Source organism: Nannobrachium achirus (assembly GCF_963921795.1).
Source record: "Nannobrachium achirus genome assembly, chromosome: 5".
NCBI lineage: Eukaryota > Metazoa > Chordata > Actinopteri > Myctophiformes > Myctophidae > Nannobrachium > Nannobrachium achirus.
Genome location: NC_137814.1, coordinates 25,771,826 through 25,787,191, shown reverse-complemented (window position 1 = coordinate 25,787,191; position 15,366 = coordinate 25,771,826). Strand labels below are relative to the sequence as shown.

At 41.6% G+C, this 15,366-nt stretch overlaps 1 protein-coding gene across 2 annotated transcripts in view; it reads left to right on the top strand.

Moving 5' to 3' along the window:
• The window catches only part of lig1 (ligase I, DNA, ATP-dependent), a 109,114-nt gene extending 95,109 nt beyond the window's left edge, over positions 1–14,005 (top strand). For both annotated transcript variants that reach the window (XM_080725354.1, XM_080725353.1), the window contains 3 exons: positions 3,547–3,690; positions 12,949–13,041; positions 13,670–14,005. In XM_080725354.1, coding sequence (XP_080581480.1) covers positions 3,547–3,690; positions 12,949–13,041; positions 13,670–13,744 — 312 coding nt within the window. In that variant the 3' untranslated portion in view covers positions 13,745–14,005. The remainder of the gene's footprint in view (positions 1–3,546; positions 3,691–12,948; positions 13,042–13,669) is intronic.
• Positions 14,006–15,366: the final 1,361 nt, after the last annotated feature.

The following is a 15,366-nucleotide window of genomic DNA, read 5'->3' as shown; positions in this document are numbered from 1 at the left end:
TAGTACATGTATATATAGGCCTATATATTCATTCAACACAATGTAATACAATATGCTCTGTCGGTAGGGGTGGGTCTCACTGCCTGCTTCATTTCTCTCAGCTAAGGGGTCCTTGGTTTGAAAAACTTTGAAGACCCCTGTCCTGTCCTGTCCTGTCCTGTCCTGTCCTGTCCTGTCCTGTCCTGTCCTGTCCTGTCCTGTCCTGTCCTATACTATAAGATGAACAAAATTCTGTCAGTCCGTCCCAGTGGCTTGAACAATCGATCTGAAATGGCATTGACCTTTGGCATATCACCCATCTAAGCTGTTTATTAGCATTTTCTCCATGCGCTATACAATGTTAATATGCTATGGGATTTCCATAGCCCGGACGGACAGTGGATTGAAATGCGGGCGTGGCCAAGTACTGTATGCGTCTATGTGAACATTTTCAAACCATTAAAAAGAAATGCGGGTTTACCACTGGCCTAGTGGTTCAGGCCGCATACCACATAGGCTCTGATGCTTGACAGCGTGTCGCGGGTTTGAGTCCTGATCCCGGTGACCTTTGCTTTGTCACTCCCCGTCTCTCTCCCTGTTTGCTGTCTACCTACTCTACTATCAATAAAGGCAGAAAAGCCCCCAAAAATATCAAAAAATAAAAATCTACAAGCTCACAGCGCGTTCATCAAGGCATATGGTAAGCCTTTATATATGCAATTTATTGACTAGGCACAATATCTGATTATCTACTGCGAAGTGTCAGTAGACTCGGGGCATGTGTGTGGGTGTGCATGCCTGTAGGAACAAATGACCATGCATGCGTGCATGCATGTAAGAACTACTACTGTACATATACATTTCTATATTGTTTCTGCAGCTTCACAGTGACCTACTTGTGTAGACGCTGACTGCAGTGGCCTAGTTCACATTTAAAAACACAAGTTTTAAAGCTGAGCCTTGCATTATTTTGTCCAGAGTTATCTCAGGTTTTTATATATATATATATTTTTCTTTTCTTTTCTTTTTTTTCTTTTTTTTTTTTTTTTCCTTTCTTTTTTTCCTTTGCTAGAACATTTTCATGAATTATTCAGGATTCTAATATAAATTCTTGCACTTTTTTCCGTCTTCTATCAATTATCTTTACTGGTTACTGGTACAATGGGCATTCTGAATAAAACAAAATGTTTTGTGGAATCCGAAATGCCTACACGACGATGCTAAATTAATTATTTAAGGTACACGGTTACAGTGGGCTGAACGCCTTGTAGTTGTCGCATTATTTGAAGCCAGTATTCATTATATTCATACTGTACATTTGGACTTTAAAGACGTATACTCATTCCATGAACATTATTGAAAGACCTGTTGGCCACCAGTTTCTTTCTTCAAGCGTCGCACTTTTCTCACATGACATAAGTTGGCAGCTGCTGTTGTTCAGAAACATCTCTCTCATGTTGTATTTTAAAGACCCACACACTGTTTTATGTGTGGTTTAATGGCTGTTTGAAGAAAATCCTGGTTGTTTTCTTGTGTTCTGCCTGCGGATCCCTCAAAGCAAAGGCCATTCGGAGCCTCCCTAAATGCATCATTAGTGGATGTGAACGTATGGGGAGTGATGGAAAACAAACGCTCCCCTCCAGTACAGTACAGTAGGTCCCATCAACAACAAGGACACGTGACTGGCTTGTTTTTGTCGCGGTGCGTTTGCCAGATGTTCTGTGGACAACCAAATTGTGGTGGATCAAACGTATGCATAATTCATGGGATATGGAATACTGAATGAGGGTAAAGACAGCTAAGAAGAGGCTGCTTTAGAGATTTTTTTAGGGTGAAAAATACATTTATTGAGCATTCTTTGAGCATTCTATTTTTCTGAGGAGATAAATTCCCAACCTACAGTATGGGCTTTGGGGATATACAGTAAGTGCAAGTAATTGGCAAAACACTTGAGATTTTAACGATAACCAGAGGTTCGAGCCCTCACACCTACAGTACGTTTCACCGCCAATCTGACCAATATGCCCATAGCCAGGGTTGCCAACCCTCCCTGAATCCGACAGGAGTCTCCTGAATTTAGACCCATTCTCCTGCGGTGCTCCTTGATTGGGGGATTTCCGTGGCTTTGCGTGGCAGTTAAACTGTTCTTGTGCGACGTGATGACTCTTGATGGTTGTCATTTCTCAAAAAAAGAACACAGAATTCTGACTGTGTCAGGTGAAAAGAAGCAACTTGGACTCATGCATAGAAGGAAGCATGAGGTCAGTCAGTTTTCTCCCCAGGTTGGCAGAGGGAGTGTAGCACCCAGGATTACATTAGAAAATTGAGTGAAAAATGGGTGACAAAATCGTGGGATAAAAAATAAAACAAAAGAAGAAAGGAAAAAAAGTATAAAATAATGGTTAAAGTGGTTAAAATATAAAGTGACACAGATGCTTTCCAGGTCTAAATGGGTTAAAACCACACCAATGGACACTGGGACATTAAATAAAACGGCGCAAGACAAGTCTAGCAGGTGGAAGAGCAGTGTGTCTGTCCACTCTCTGTCACGGTCTTGGTCTTTATCGAGCTCAGCCATTGAAATGAATGTAAATTTCTTTATTATCATTTCTTTCTTCTCCTCCTTTAGGAGCACATCCTGCCCAAGCTGCGGGCGTACTACCTATCTTTATCCTTTCTTTCTTCTCCTCCTTTAGGAGCACATCCTGCCCAAGCCCCGGGCGTACTACCTATCTTTATCATTTCTTTCTTCTCCTCCTTTAGGAGCACATCCTGCCCAAGCCCAGGGCGTACTACCTATCTTTATCATTCCTTTCTTCTCCTCCTTTAGGAGCACATCCTGCCCAAGCCGCGGGCGTACTACCTATCTTTATCATTCCTTTCTTCTCCTCCTTTAGGAGCACATCCTGCCCAAGCCCAGGGCGTACTACCTATCTTTATCCTTTCTTTCTTCTCCTCCTTTAGGAGCACATCCTGCCCAAGCCCAGGGCGTACTACCTATCTTTATCATTTCTTTCTTCTCCTCATTTAGGAGCACATCCTGCCCAAGCCCAGGGCGTACTACCTATCTTTATCATTTCTTTCTTCTCCTCCTTTAGGAGCACATCCTGCCCAAGCCGCGGGCGTACTACCTATCTTTATCATTTCTTTCTTCTCCTCCTTTAGGAGCACATCCTGCCCAAGCCACGGGCGTACTACCTATCTTTATCATTTCTTTCTTCTCCTCCTTTAGGAGCACATCCTGCCCAAGCCCAGGGGGTACTACCTATCTTTATCCTTTCTTTCTTCTCCTCCTTTAGGAGCACATCCTGCCCAAGCCCAGGGCGTACTACCTATCTTTATCATTCCTTTCTTCTCCTCCTTTAGGAGCACATCCTGCCCAAGCCCAGGGCGTACTACCTATCTTTATCATTCCTTTCTTCTCCTCCTTTAGGAGCACATCCTGCCCAAGCCCAGGGCGTACTACCTATCTTTATCATTCCTTTCTTCTCCTCCTTTAGGAGCACATCCTGCCCAAGCCCAGGGCGTACTACCTATCTTTATCATTCCTTTCTTCTCCTCCTTTAGGAGCACATCCTGCCCAAGCCCAGGGCGTACTACCGCGTGGACCAGTCAACGGAGCCCGACGTGTGGCTGGACGCCATGCAGGTCTGGGAGGTCAAGTGTGCTGACCTGTCGCTGTCGCCCGTCTACAAGGCTGGCATGGGATTGGTCAGTATCTTTTTATTTATTTATTTGTTGTGTTCTAGGGCATTCACCAAATTTTCGCTTATTTTTTATTTATTTTTATTGTTTTGTCTTTAAAAATACTGTATATATATATCTCTTCATGGTTTATAAAGCTTGGCTAGATTGGAAGTCATAAGAACCCTGACAAGCACTTGGAATTGTAGGTATTACATTTAATGTGACTTGGTCTGTAGATAAATATTGTGAAAACAGCTGATCTACATGCTCACAACGCCTCGCAACGCGAGGCGTTGTGAGCATGTAGATCGGCTATTTTCACAATGTTCGCCTCTTGCTTACTTAATATTTGACAGTTTGGCCAGTCCTGTCGAATATTCGACTATTCTAATACTTTGAGGTCGAATAATTAGAATACTAAACATCGCTATTCGTGAATGTCCTATTGTGTTCTTTATTTACTCAGGGTAGTAGCTGAGCACAGATTTCTTTATTATATCGTCCTGTATCGCATCATGATGCCCAGCCCGCACAGGCTTACAAGAAACACAAAATGAACATGCACCTAGAAGTCCACAAACAGAAGACATAATTGATCGATTGATTGTCCAGGCTGGGAGTTAGGGATACATCGTTCTCCAGCGCAGCTGACATGCCGTTCTCTATGGATTTAACTAAAACAAAAACGTCCTAAGTGAACAGCCAACTTAACGTACAACAGTCAGACATCCAAAACAAATCTGGATTATTATCCTGGATTTTTTTTCTTTTCTAATAAAAACGTTACTTTCGTCGTCGTACGGTGGACAGTGGAAAAACAAAATGAAACCCATCATGACTTGACGAAGATTTAATCTGACATCGAAACGTAGTTTTTGCCTTGCACCCAGTTCCATATTAAAGAAAAAAGCTCCAATCATCCTAGTTGCTCCAGTGCCTTCTTTATTCAAAAGAAGTACACTGGATGCATTGGAACAAATTATTTGTATCCATTTTCTGAAAAGTAACAGTTTTGGACCATTTCCAGCCGACCTTGACAACGAGTCAGTTCCATTACAGTGCAGGTGTGTGTGTGCATGCGTGTGTGCGTGCCTGCCTGTTAAGTGCGCGTGTGCGTGCTTGCACGTGTGTTTGTGGCTCCAGGACACCCCATGGAGACTCAGCTGCGCTTACTAAATCTTCCATGTGTTTCTGACGATAAATTCTCTGCCGTTTTTACGGCGTGTTACAACAATAAAAAAGAAAAGTTGTAATTAATGGCTCATAATGGAGTTATTAAGTGTGCTGTTAAAGTGTAGGATTTACAGGAATTATAACCTGTTTATTGCCTGTGGCTCAGCAGCAAATTGGAGGTATGGCGCCACAGCGAACAAGTCCCACAGCACGTATAGAGTATCTGCCTAAAGCAGCACGTTCACTATACCTCTCAATTCATCATAATGACTCACTTTATTGTAACCATAACGCTGATGTGTTGCCCCTCTCAGGCTGCTCAACAGCCATGTAGATTTCTATCGATTTTAAACATGTCCTGTGTTTTTGTAATTTGTGCACTGCATGCGGTAGAACATAACTCATGATATCACAGTGATTTAACATTTATTAATGTTTCAATTCAACATCGCCGAGATTTTGAGGAGAAGTGAGGGGAAAAAAACCCACATGGGATGACTGTAAAATCAATGAGTTAGTAGAGCATGTGTGTGAAAAGGAATGGGTCAGCAGCACCTCTGTTAAAAGAGAGTTTCGTTTTTAGTTTAGTGTATTTGCACATGATTTAAAACCATAATGTAAAAAAATTAAGTTACAAAATATAGCTGCAAGCAGCGATAAAGTGGCCAAGGCAGAAAAAGCAGGAAAGCAAAAAGGCATCAAGGGAAAGCAAAGAAGACATCAAAGAAAAACTAGAAGCAGTGTTCTTCCGAACAGGACTCCGGCAGGTCAGGTAGGTTTTTTTTGGCCTAGTGGTGACTCTATAATAGGCCAAAGTGAATGTTAACATCAACTCAACCCGATGTGGGGTTTGAACCGACAACCATCCGTATACCAGGCACAGGCACTGACCACTACACTACGGCAGTCACACATAATGGACCTGTCATTTAAAAAAGAAAAAGAAAAGAAAAAAGAAAATTTTTCAAGTAATGTACTTGACGCCTTCTTTCAAAATGATATAGCGCCCCCCTTTGGCCAATTGGGGTAAGATTGGTTTCAGTGATATTTGGACTTACCCTCTACAGTAGTTCATCATGAAAATGTTACTTTGCATGTATGTTTTAGAGGCAGAAGAATAATTTGCATAAAACTTGCAATATTCATTGAATTATTAAAAAAGCATGTTTAAATTTAAAAAAAATCCGATCTGACAGATCTTTAGATATTGGTCCAAAGTTCATGTAAAAAAAGTTCCGTGCACGTGACGCAAAAGTTCCGGAATAAAAGCGAGTTTAAGTGTTTTACAAACTGCTCAAAATGGCAGAAAATCTAAGGACGGAGCGTACTTAACAAAGACACGGATGGCTTCCGCTTGAGTCAAGGCACGCGTGTAACCAAGTTGCATGTCTTTAAACAAAATGAGGCATGACTTATGCCCCTTTAAAGTTTGAGTTTTCAAACGCTTCGTATAGCGCCCCCCTTTGGCCAATTCGAGTAAGATTGCTTTCAGTGATATTTGGACTAACCCTCGACATATTTGCCAAATGCCATGAACGTGTCACTTTGCATGTATGATTTAGAGGCAGAAGAATAATTTGCATAAAACTGCAACATTGAGTGAATTATTAAAAAATAATGTTTCGCTTTAAAAGAAATCCGGCCGCTGTGCGATGACCGCATTGGTCCAAAGTTCATGTAAAAAAAGGTTTTGCGCACGTTACGCAAAAATCCCAGGAGGAGATAGATTTTGACTGTTTTTCATATAATTCAAAATTGTGGGAGAAGTAAAGGTCAGAGGTCAAAAGTCAGAGCGTAAAAGTTGTTTGGCATGAGGAGACGCATAAGTGTATACAGGTTTCATTGCTGTACCTGAAACAGGGCATGAGCTACACCAGTTCAAAGTTGGCATTGTTCAAAGGCTTCCTACAGCGCCACCCTTTGGCCGATTGTTGCGAGCTTCGCGTTTTAGCCATTTGGCATAGTCCTCTGCCATACTGCCGAGTTTCGTAAAAAGCGACTGCACGATCTAGCCGCTAGAGAAAAAGTGGCGGAAGAAGGAGATGAAGTCCAATAACAATGAGTGGCCAAGGCATTGCCACTTCGTGGCCTTGGCCACTAAAAATAGAGCAGTACGTTAGAATGGAAAGAAACAGAAAATCTAAACATGATGTGCCGGAAAGGCCCCAAAAACATTACAAATATTGTCGTGTGGCCTTCCTAACGAAAATCCTTAAAGCCCAAGAACTACTGTGACAATGACAGCTAATGCTGTACCTTGCTTTTTTGTATATCTATATATTGTACTTTTACTCCACTACATTTATTTGCCAACTTTAGTTACTTATTACTACTTATTATTACAAAACACACAAACACTTCAGCCCTATATATATATTTCGGCCATTTGAAAATAGCCAATCTACAAGCTTGTAGATTTGCTATTTCCAAAAGATTTTTATACATTTGAAAACTTTAAATTGGACTTTCTGCTTAATGAGTACTTTTACTTTTGGTACTACATTTTGATATCAATACTTTGGTACTTTTACTCAAGTACAGAACAGTTTTAATTCCAGACGGTCCTTGTAGCCTTGTATTTCTACATTTCAGTATTGAGACTTTTACTTATATTTTTCCAGTATTGAGTAATTTGTCCACCACTGCCTCCAGCACAAGTCGGGACTCGGGACTGGAGCACACTTACTACTGAGCAGCTTCCCTTCAACCATAAAATGACCTAGAATTGGATGTTCAGCCAGACTGTTGTGATTGAAACGTCTGCGTTCCCCATGTTCTCACCTCAAAACGCCGGATTGTTTTTTCAAATCAAGCAGATAACAGAGATAACAGCAGTGCAAGGTAATACAGGCTTGGCCTCTGGCTACCTCGGTACCTCCAGTGTTATGGCCTTGGCCATTCACAGTAGCTGAAAATAGCAGCTCTACAAGCTCCACAACGCCTCATGTTTTGCCCGAGGGTGGATACAGGAGTAGACAAAGTACTGAGCCAAACGGTCAAGTTGACTAAATATTGAGGGTTTAAAATACAACTACAACATATTAAAGGGCCAGTTCACCTCTGGGGCAACCAGATCTTATTTTATTGTTGTTTGGGGATCAACACAATACTGAGTTATTTTTTGTGTGAACTGGCCCTTTAATATAATAATAAACAGTATGTCAAACACGTCTATGAAGCAGTGATGATCGTCGACTAAAACTATGACGAAAAATGTTTGTCGACTGCATTTTTTTCACTGACGAAAACTAAATGAAAACGAAATAAAAATTAAGCTGTGATGACTTACTTACATACTAAGACTAAATATATTGTCAATTTCGTCAACAAAATAAAAACTAGACTAAAACGTTAGGGAGGGACTAGTGAAGAAGAGAGACGTTTTATGTTTGGTTGCTCTCAGGTATTGCGTGCTGAAAATAGCAGATCTACAAGCTCACAACGCGTCGCAGCGCAACGCGTTGTGAGCTTATAGATCGGCTATTTTCAGCACGCAACCAAGTGTAAAATCAGTCATTACGATGCCATCAAGGCCTGCCAAAATACTTTTCAGTTGACTAAATCAACTAGATTCAGTCGCCTAAAATCTTATGATATTTAGTCGACTAAAATTAGACTAAAACTAATACTTTTCAGGTGACTAAATTATGACTAAAACTAAATGACATTTTATTCAAAAGACTGACTAAAACTAAATCAAAATTTGCTGTCAAAAACAACACTGCTATGAAGCTATCTATGAAATCTATGAAAAACACAATTGCAACACGATTGTAATAGTTTGTGGACAATATGTAGTGGGGCTGCGTCATCTAGGGCTGTCACGATATGACATTTTACATGACGATTAATTGTCACTCAAATCATTGGCGATTAACGATTTAATTGTGTTTTTGTCGTTGACAATTACATTTCTGTTTGGCTTTTAGGCTTTGAAGTTGTACATGGTAGATATGACACATAACCTAAATATACAAAGAAATCACTGACATATTTGACAACTTACTACTTAAAAAATAACTTTGATAGTGGAAATAGCCGATCTACAAGCTCACAACGCGTCGCGATGCGTTGTGAGCTTGTAGATCTGCTATTTCCACTATTTCGGAAATTTTTCAACATTCACGATTATGACGATTATGACAAAATAATTGCGATAATGTCAAATAATCACGATTAGACGATTATGTAATAATTGTGACAGCCCTAGCGTCATCTCTGTCTGTGCTAATTGGTACTTGGCCTGAAACATGTGCACAGTGTTTATATTGGATGGGATTTCTCATCGCGATGCCTTCCCATCAAAACCAGCAAACTGTAGCTAGAATAGATTCAGACCATGCCAGGCTGCAGTGGGACCGGCCCTGCTAATCACCCTTGTTAATACTTAATTGGCATGTTCTGTATTTGATTATTTTGCTTGTTTAAAAAAAAAGACATGACATTAATATGGGTGCAGAATAGAAATGTGTAAAACAAAACGTAAATGTCTCAATTAGATGATATAAATATTAGGATAAAGTAAACAAATATTATTTAGTAGGGTTAAGCGCTGTTTTGACTATGACATCTTGATTGACAATTGCATTATATATGACATCTTGATTGACAATTGCATTATATACTGTATGTACAATACACCATCATCAAAAGGATAAAAACGCAACAAAGCTGACAGATTAATTCCATTACGGTCCTTTAGGGTCTATGTGTGTGTAAACATTAACAATGCACTGATGAATGAGTGATAAAGTGCAAGACAGGGGTGCACATTGAACGTCTCTGTGGGGCTGTGGGTGTGCCTGGCTAGCCACCTTTTTAATTGTTAAATCAAATATTCGCACACATCCCTAGTAAGCAGCACTTAAATAAACAAGTTGGTAGCACCCGTGTTCAATAGAATGAATAAATTAGCACAGAAGTACCTGAGAGTTAAAACGAATGAATAAGTTAGTATGACGACCCAGGTGTAAAAATGAATGAATAAGTTAGTATGACGACCCAGGTGTAAAAATGAATGAATAAGTTAGTAGGGGTCTGTTAAACTGCATGATTCCTTGGTGTAATTGGATTGTGTCATTTTGTCTTGCTCTGGCCTGTATAAATGCTTCATTTTCAGATGATGCCGTGTTTCCCCCAGGCAACAGTTCTGTATTATATAATAACTGTGACACTGTGTGACAGTCAACTGTCTCATTTGTCTCTCTTTCACACAAATCTGTGCACCATCCATGTCTTGCTTTTTCTTCATTCTCTTTTTGGCGTGGGATTTTTTTTAGATGCAAAGCTCCTCATGAACTTGTAACTCACTCACTCATGTTGAACAGTGTCATGTGCATAGATTCGTGGGAGGGATTACCGGTGGCTCATCCAAAAAAAAAAAAGAAAGAAGAAAACTTGCCTCCAGTGCGTCTAAAATATGTGCTGTTATGAGATGTTAATCCTCATCGCTAAGGAAATTGTCTCGCTAGATATTTATTTTTACCACAATTCTTCACCGAGGGAGCTGCAGTATGTAGGCCTGGGTGGTGATTTAATCGGCCATCCCATCCATGTTGGTATACATCCTGATAGGGGTGGGCGATATGGTGATAATTATCGTTAAGACGATACAATGTCTCCACGATATGCCTTTTCAGAGGTATCGTATATATCGTGATAAAATTGAGGGAGCCTTGTAAAAAATCCTGTTTTATCGTTAATACAGAGATTCATTGCCGAATTCAATTAAACCTGCGTTTTGGTCAAAATCAGTAGTTCTCAAACTTTAAAATGTCAAGGTCTCCACTTAACTCTGACAGTATACAAATGAAACCAAATGGACCCGTAAGGGTCCATTTGGTTTCATTTGTATACTGTCAGAGTTACATACTTGTAAAGTTCAATTCCAAAAGGAACCCAGAGAGTCTAGTTTTTGTCAAGTAACTTGAAAAACAACCATAAAAACCAACGTGAAAAAGAATCGTGATAAAATCGTGTATCGTGATACAGCTTGGAAAAATATCGTGAAATTGTATTTTTCCATATCGCCCACCCCTACATCCTGATTGGAGCCATGACTGGTCTCTACAACTTATACTCTAGGGATGGGACAATAAGCCATATTATCGTATATCGTGATATAAAAAAAACACTCACGATAATCGTATCGTGGAGATTTAATTTATCGTGAAATCGTCCTCCGTCATGCACTGGGATCAATTCACCTTTTATTTGCCGAGCTGCATATTCCGGTAACACTTAAACCCTCTGTAATTGGTAAAAGGTACTTGATATACGTACTTGATACAGTCTTTTTCTTTTCACTCTATCAAATATCTTAGCCAATAAATAGCCTTGTAGATCTGCTAGTCTTGGCAAATGTTCTGCCCAAGGATAATGGATTTTGATTATCGCGATATCGTAAATCGCGATTTATTTTGTCACGATAATCGTGATATGACATTTTCATATCGTCCCAAACCCTATTATACTCTGACTGACTGACTGACTTTCAGTCATTAATTCAATCATTGATCCCTGTGGGGAAATACAGGTGTCCTATTGATTGATTGGTTAGTTGAATACTTTATTAATTACCGATGCTAAAAGGATAACAGAAAAACTCCTGAGGGCTTGTTTCCATTGTGGTCCTATGTTATTCATAATGTGGACATAACACAACAAAAATCATCATCACTACCAAGAGCAATAAAAGGTATATAAATGATATTTACCAACTGTAGTAGCAGCAGCAGTTAACATGCAACACAGGATAGATAGGTAGAGGTAAGAGTAGAGATGATGAGAGATACAATGACAACTAGAAGCAGTGCTCTTCCGAGCACAGGTCTCCACCAGGCCACACAAATCGGCCTGTTATAGCGCCACCATGAGGCTGATTTAAAAAATGTGGGGCAGAGGTTCTGAATTAGCATCCAGGGAGTGTGTGTGCTCAGTTTGGCAGCGATCGGGCCAACGGCGCCGGAGATTAGCTGGTAACAACCAGGCCACACAAATCGGCCTGTTATAGCGCCACCATGAGGCTGATTTGAAAAATGTGGGGCAGAGGTTCTAGATTGGCATCCAGGGAGTGTGTGTGCTCAGTTTGGCAGCGATCGGGCCAACGGTGACTGAGATTAGCTGTTCACAAACTGCGAGGACGCACGCACGGACGGACGGACGCACGGACGGACGGACGGACGGACGGACGGAGGGGAAAACATACTCTCCCTCAGCCTTCGGCTGGTGGAGACAATAATAGACTTGAGTGTCTGACACTCGACACCTGCACTTGAGTTGACTAAGTTAACAATGTATATTCTGTCTAGAAATACATGTGAATGGGGTGTGTGTACAGGCTGTCGACAGTAGCGGTGTCAACAATAATCGTGACGATATAATATTATGTAATATCATTCTAAATAAAATATGTTCAGTTTATTGTACTGCTTGTTGTATTTACTGTAATTTGCCATGTTGTGCAGTAATACCAGGAATTCCGCTCCCTGAGCTCGCCCTCTCTCAGTAATATATACTGTATAAAAACGTGATGCATCGTAGAATCGAATCTTTACCTGGTGAATCGTAATGGAATTGAATCGTGAGGGTAGTGCCAACGCACACCCCTAGTCGACAGTTGTGCGTACAACTTTAACAGGCATCTGTTATGGTTCAGTACAGTAGTGTAACATTTTCAGTAGGCCCTGTGTCATCACCCTGGTACAGTATCGTACAGTATGTGGGGGATATAAGTGATGCATTAATCTATGCGTCATCCTGTCTCAAATTTGTTCAATGTCAATCTTCCCTCTGCTGCGCGGCCAAGCAGACCTCTTGGGGGTTTGCGGTAGGGTTGGGGTTTTTGTGGGGGGGGGTGTCGGAGCCCCTATTTGAACTGCCAAAATGGTGATATTATTCAGCAATAACAGATGGCTCCGCTGCTTTAAATGTTGAGCTTCATTCTCTATGACATGGTGTGTGTCCTTGTTAAAGGATCACGTTTGGGAGTTTGAACTGTTTTGCTACTACAACACAGCAGCATGATGGCAACACACTATCGTTTAAAGCTGCAATCCATATCCTGTGTTTCTGTTGAAACTGGTCAACGTCTCGTCTGTGCTCCTCCAGGTGGACCCGGAGAAGGGCATCTCTCTCAGGTTCCCGCGGTTCCTCCGGATCAGAGACGACAAGAAGCCCGAAGACGCCACAAGCGGGTCTCAGGTACGTCGATCCCCTCTCCCCTCCCCTCCCCACCCCACACAACCCTGCCCACCCGAGGGTTGGTTCTGGGTAGAGGCGGGCCGGGCCTGTTATTCAGTCACCCCGCTCCCCCACAGCGAGCTCATATGAACATGTCGACCCCCATCCGTCACTCACTCGGCCCGGCTGCTAGTCAGCGAACTTCAAAGGCTGACTGGGGACATGAATAATCAGCGCCTTATTTTTAGCTCGTCCTCTATTTTTTTTATTTTTTTAGGCGGCAATCTGACTTTATCATCCACTTTCTCTTTCACGCCTCTCCTCTCCCCTCTCTCTCTCTCTCTCTCTCTCTCTCTCTCTCTCTCTCTCTCTCTCTCTCTCTCGGTATCTGTCACAGCCTCGCCCGCCCCCTCGCTGTCCGTTTCCCCTATATCTTTCGGCGTCGTATCTTTTATTGTCAATTTCCCGCGGTGTCACCTGGTGGCTTGATCGGGCTGGCCGGCCGGCTGCGTCTCCGTCGTTCGTTGTCTGTCTCTCTGTCTCTGGTTCTCACACCTCTGCCCCCCCCCTCCCCTCCACTCCACTCTCTATCTCTAACCCTCCCTCCCCTTCTCTCTCTCTCTCTCTCTCTGTCTCCCGTTCTCTCCAGATTGCTGATTTGTACAAGAAGCAGCAGATCATCCAGAATCAGGGCGACAGAGCCGAGCTGGAGGATTACTACTGATCAGCACAATTAAGCCTGGTTTATACTTGGTTGTGCATTGCGTGGGCGCGCGCCATGAAGAAAACATGATTTTTCTTTTAACCGACATGCATTTTTTTTCCCTCAAAAAGAAAAAAATATATACATAATCATCGTCGTCGGGTGGAAACCTTGTATGTCCAAAACCATTTGTTTTGTATTTATCATTGTAAAAATGATTTAAACTAGTGAAAACAGCTGATCTACAAGCACACTGCTGTTTTCACTACTTTTGTGCGACGGCCTGGGATGATGAAGCAGGGCTTTACTTTGCAAAAGAACGTACAAAGTTGAAACTTGGGAGATACAAGGTTTCCACCTGACAACAATGATATAAATATATATTTATTTTGTATTTTTCGTCTGGTCATTACATAAACTAACGCAACATGTAAAACAACAACCTAATTCAAGTAACGTAATTATAGTTATATTGGGTTTCTTTCAATAGCAGTCATGTTTGTTTGCGTTTGGTGGTGAAGCGTTTGGTGTCCGTTCACAGTGAAAACAGACGGACCTTCGGTCACTCACTTGACCTTGAGAGTCTGGTTCAAAAGAAGACATCCGCCATGCAAATAAACACTTCCGAAGGGGAAAGGCATTTAGGTGCAGACAGCCGCCGTGCTACTAAGTGTAAATCAGGCTTTATCTGCCCCCACACAATTTGTACATAGGTTATTTTCTTATTATTGTTAATGTCGAATTTGAATGAACATCGGCACTTCGTTTTCTCTTCTTGTTAATGTCGAATAAGAATAAAGATTGGCAGTTTTATAATATCAACTGGCTTCTGCGTTTTGATTTCCAACCGTGTGACTTTTTTTTCCACGGTTGATGTAATCCTGATGTAATTCTTTTGCAGATATACCCCAGAATGTAGAAGCCTCTCTTTTTTTTTTATCACTTGGTACAGTACTGCCTACAGTGGTGCGCTTTGGTTGCAAAAGGAGAAGAAAAATCCATTTAGGATTTAAGGCATGCCTCTTTTGGTAAGAGATTGTTATCAAAACTCCACTGTGTGGAACCGCCTGTGGGTTGGTTGGGGGGCAACAAATGCACTGTACCGTATGGACGGCATACAAATGCATCCAACTCGGGCCTGATTTCCACTGGAGGCCCACTCACCAGAGTACAACGGTGTATGTGTGTAGCATTAAAAGTACAGTGTGTGCAACACTGTATGTGTTGTGTGGGTGTGTGTGTGTGTGCGCGCACTTCAACCCCCTAAAATGGCTTTTCTTTTGAATCAAATTCTTGCCCCGTGGAGCCTTTGGAATTCATGGAGAATTATTTGTGTTCATTCGTCCACAGTGTGTGAAGAATCCCAAATCCAAGAGAATACTTGAAACGAATAACTTCACGTGTTGAAAGTCGGGCTCCAGAATTCATCAGAAATCCTGACTTGGGCTTTCTGAAACCTCAACCTTTTCAGGGCGCGGCCCCCAAAATATTCATATTTTAACTGGGGACCCCCCCCCCCACCCCACCCTGACGAGCATTAAGAGTTGAAGCATTACATTTTGTGTAACATGGTTCTATTGTGAAAATAGCAGATCTACATGCTCACAACGCCTCACGTTGTGAGGCGTTGTGAGCATGTAGGT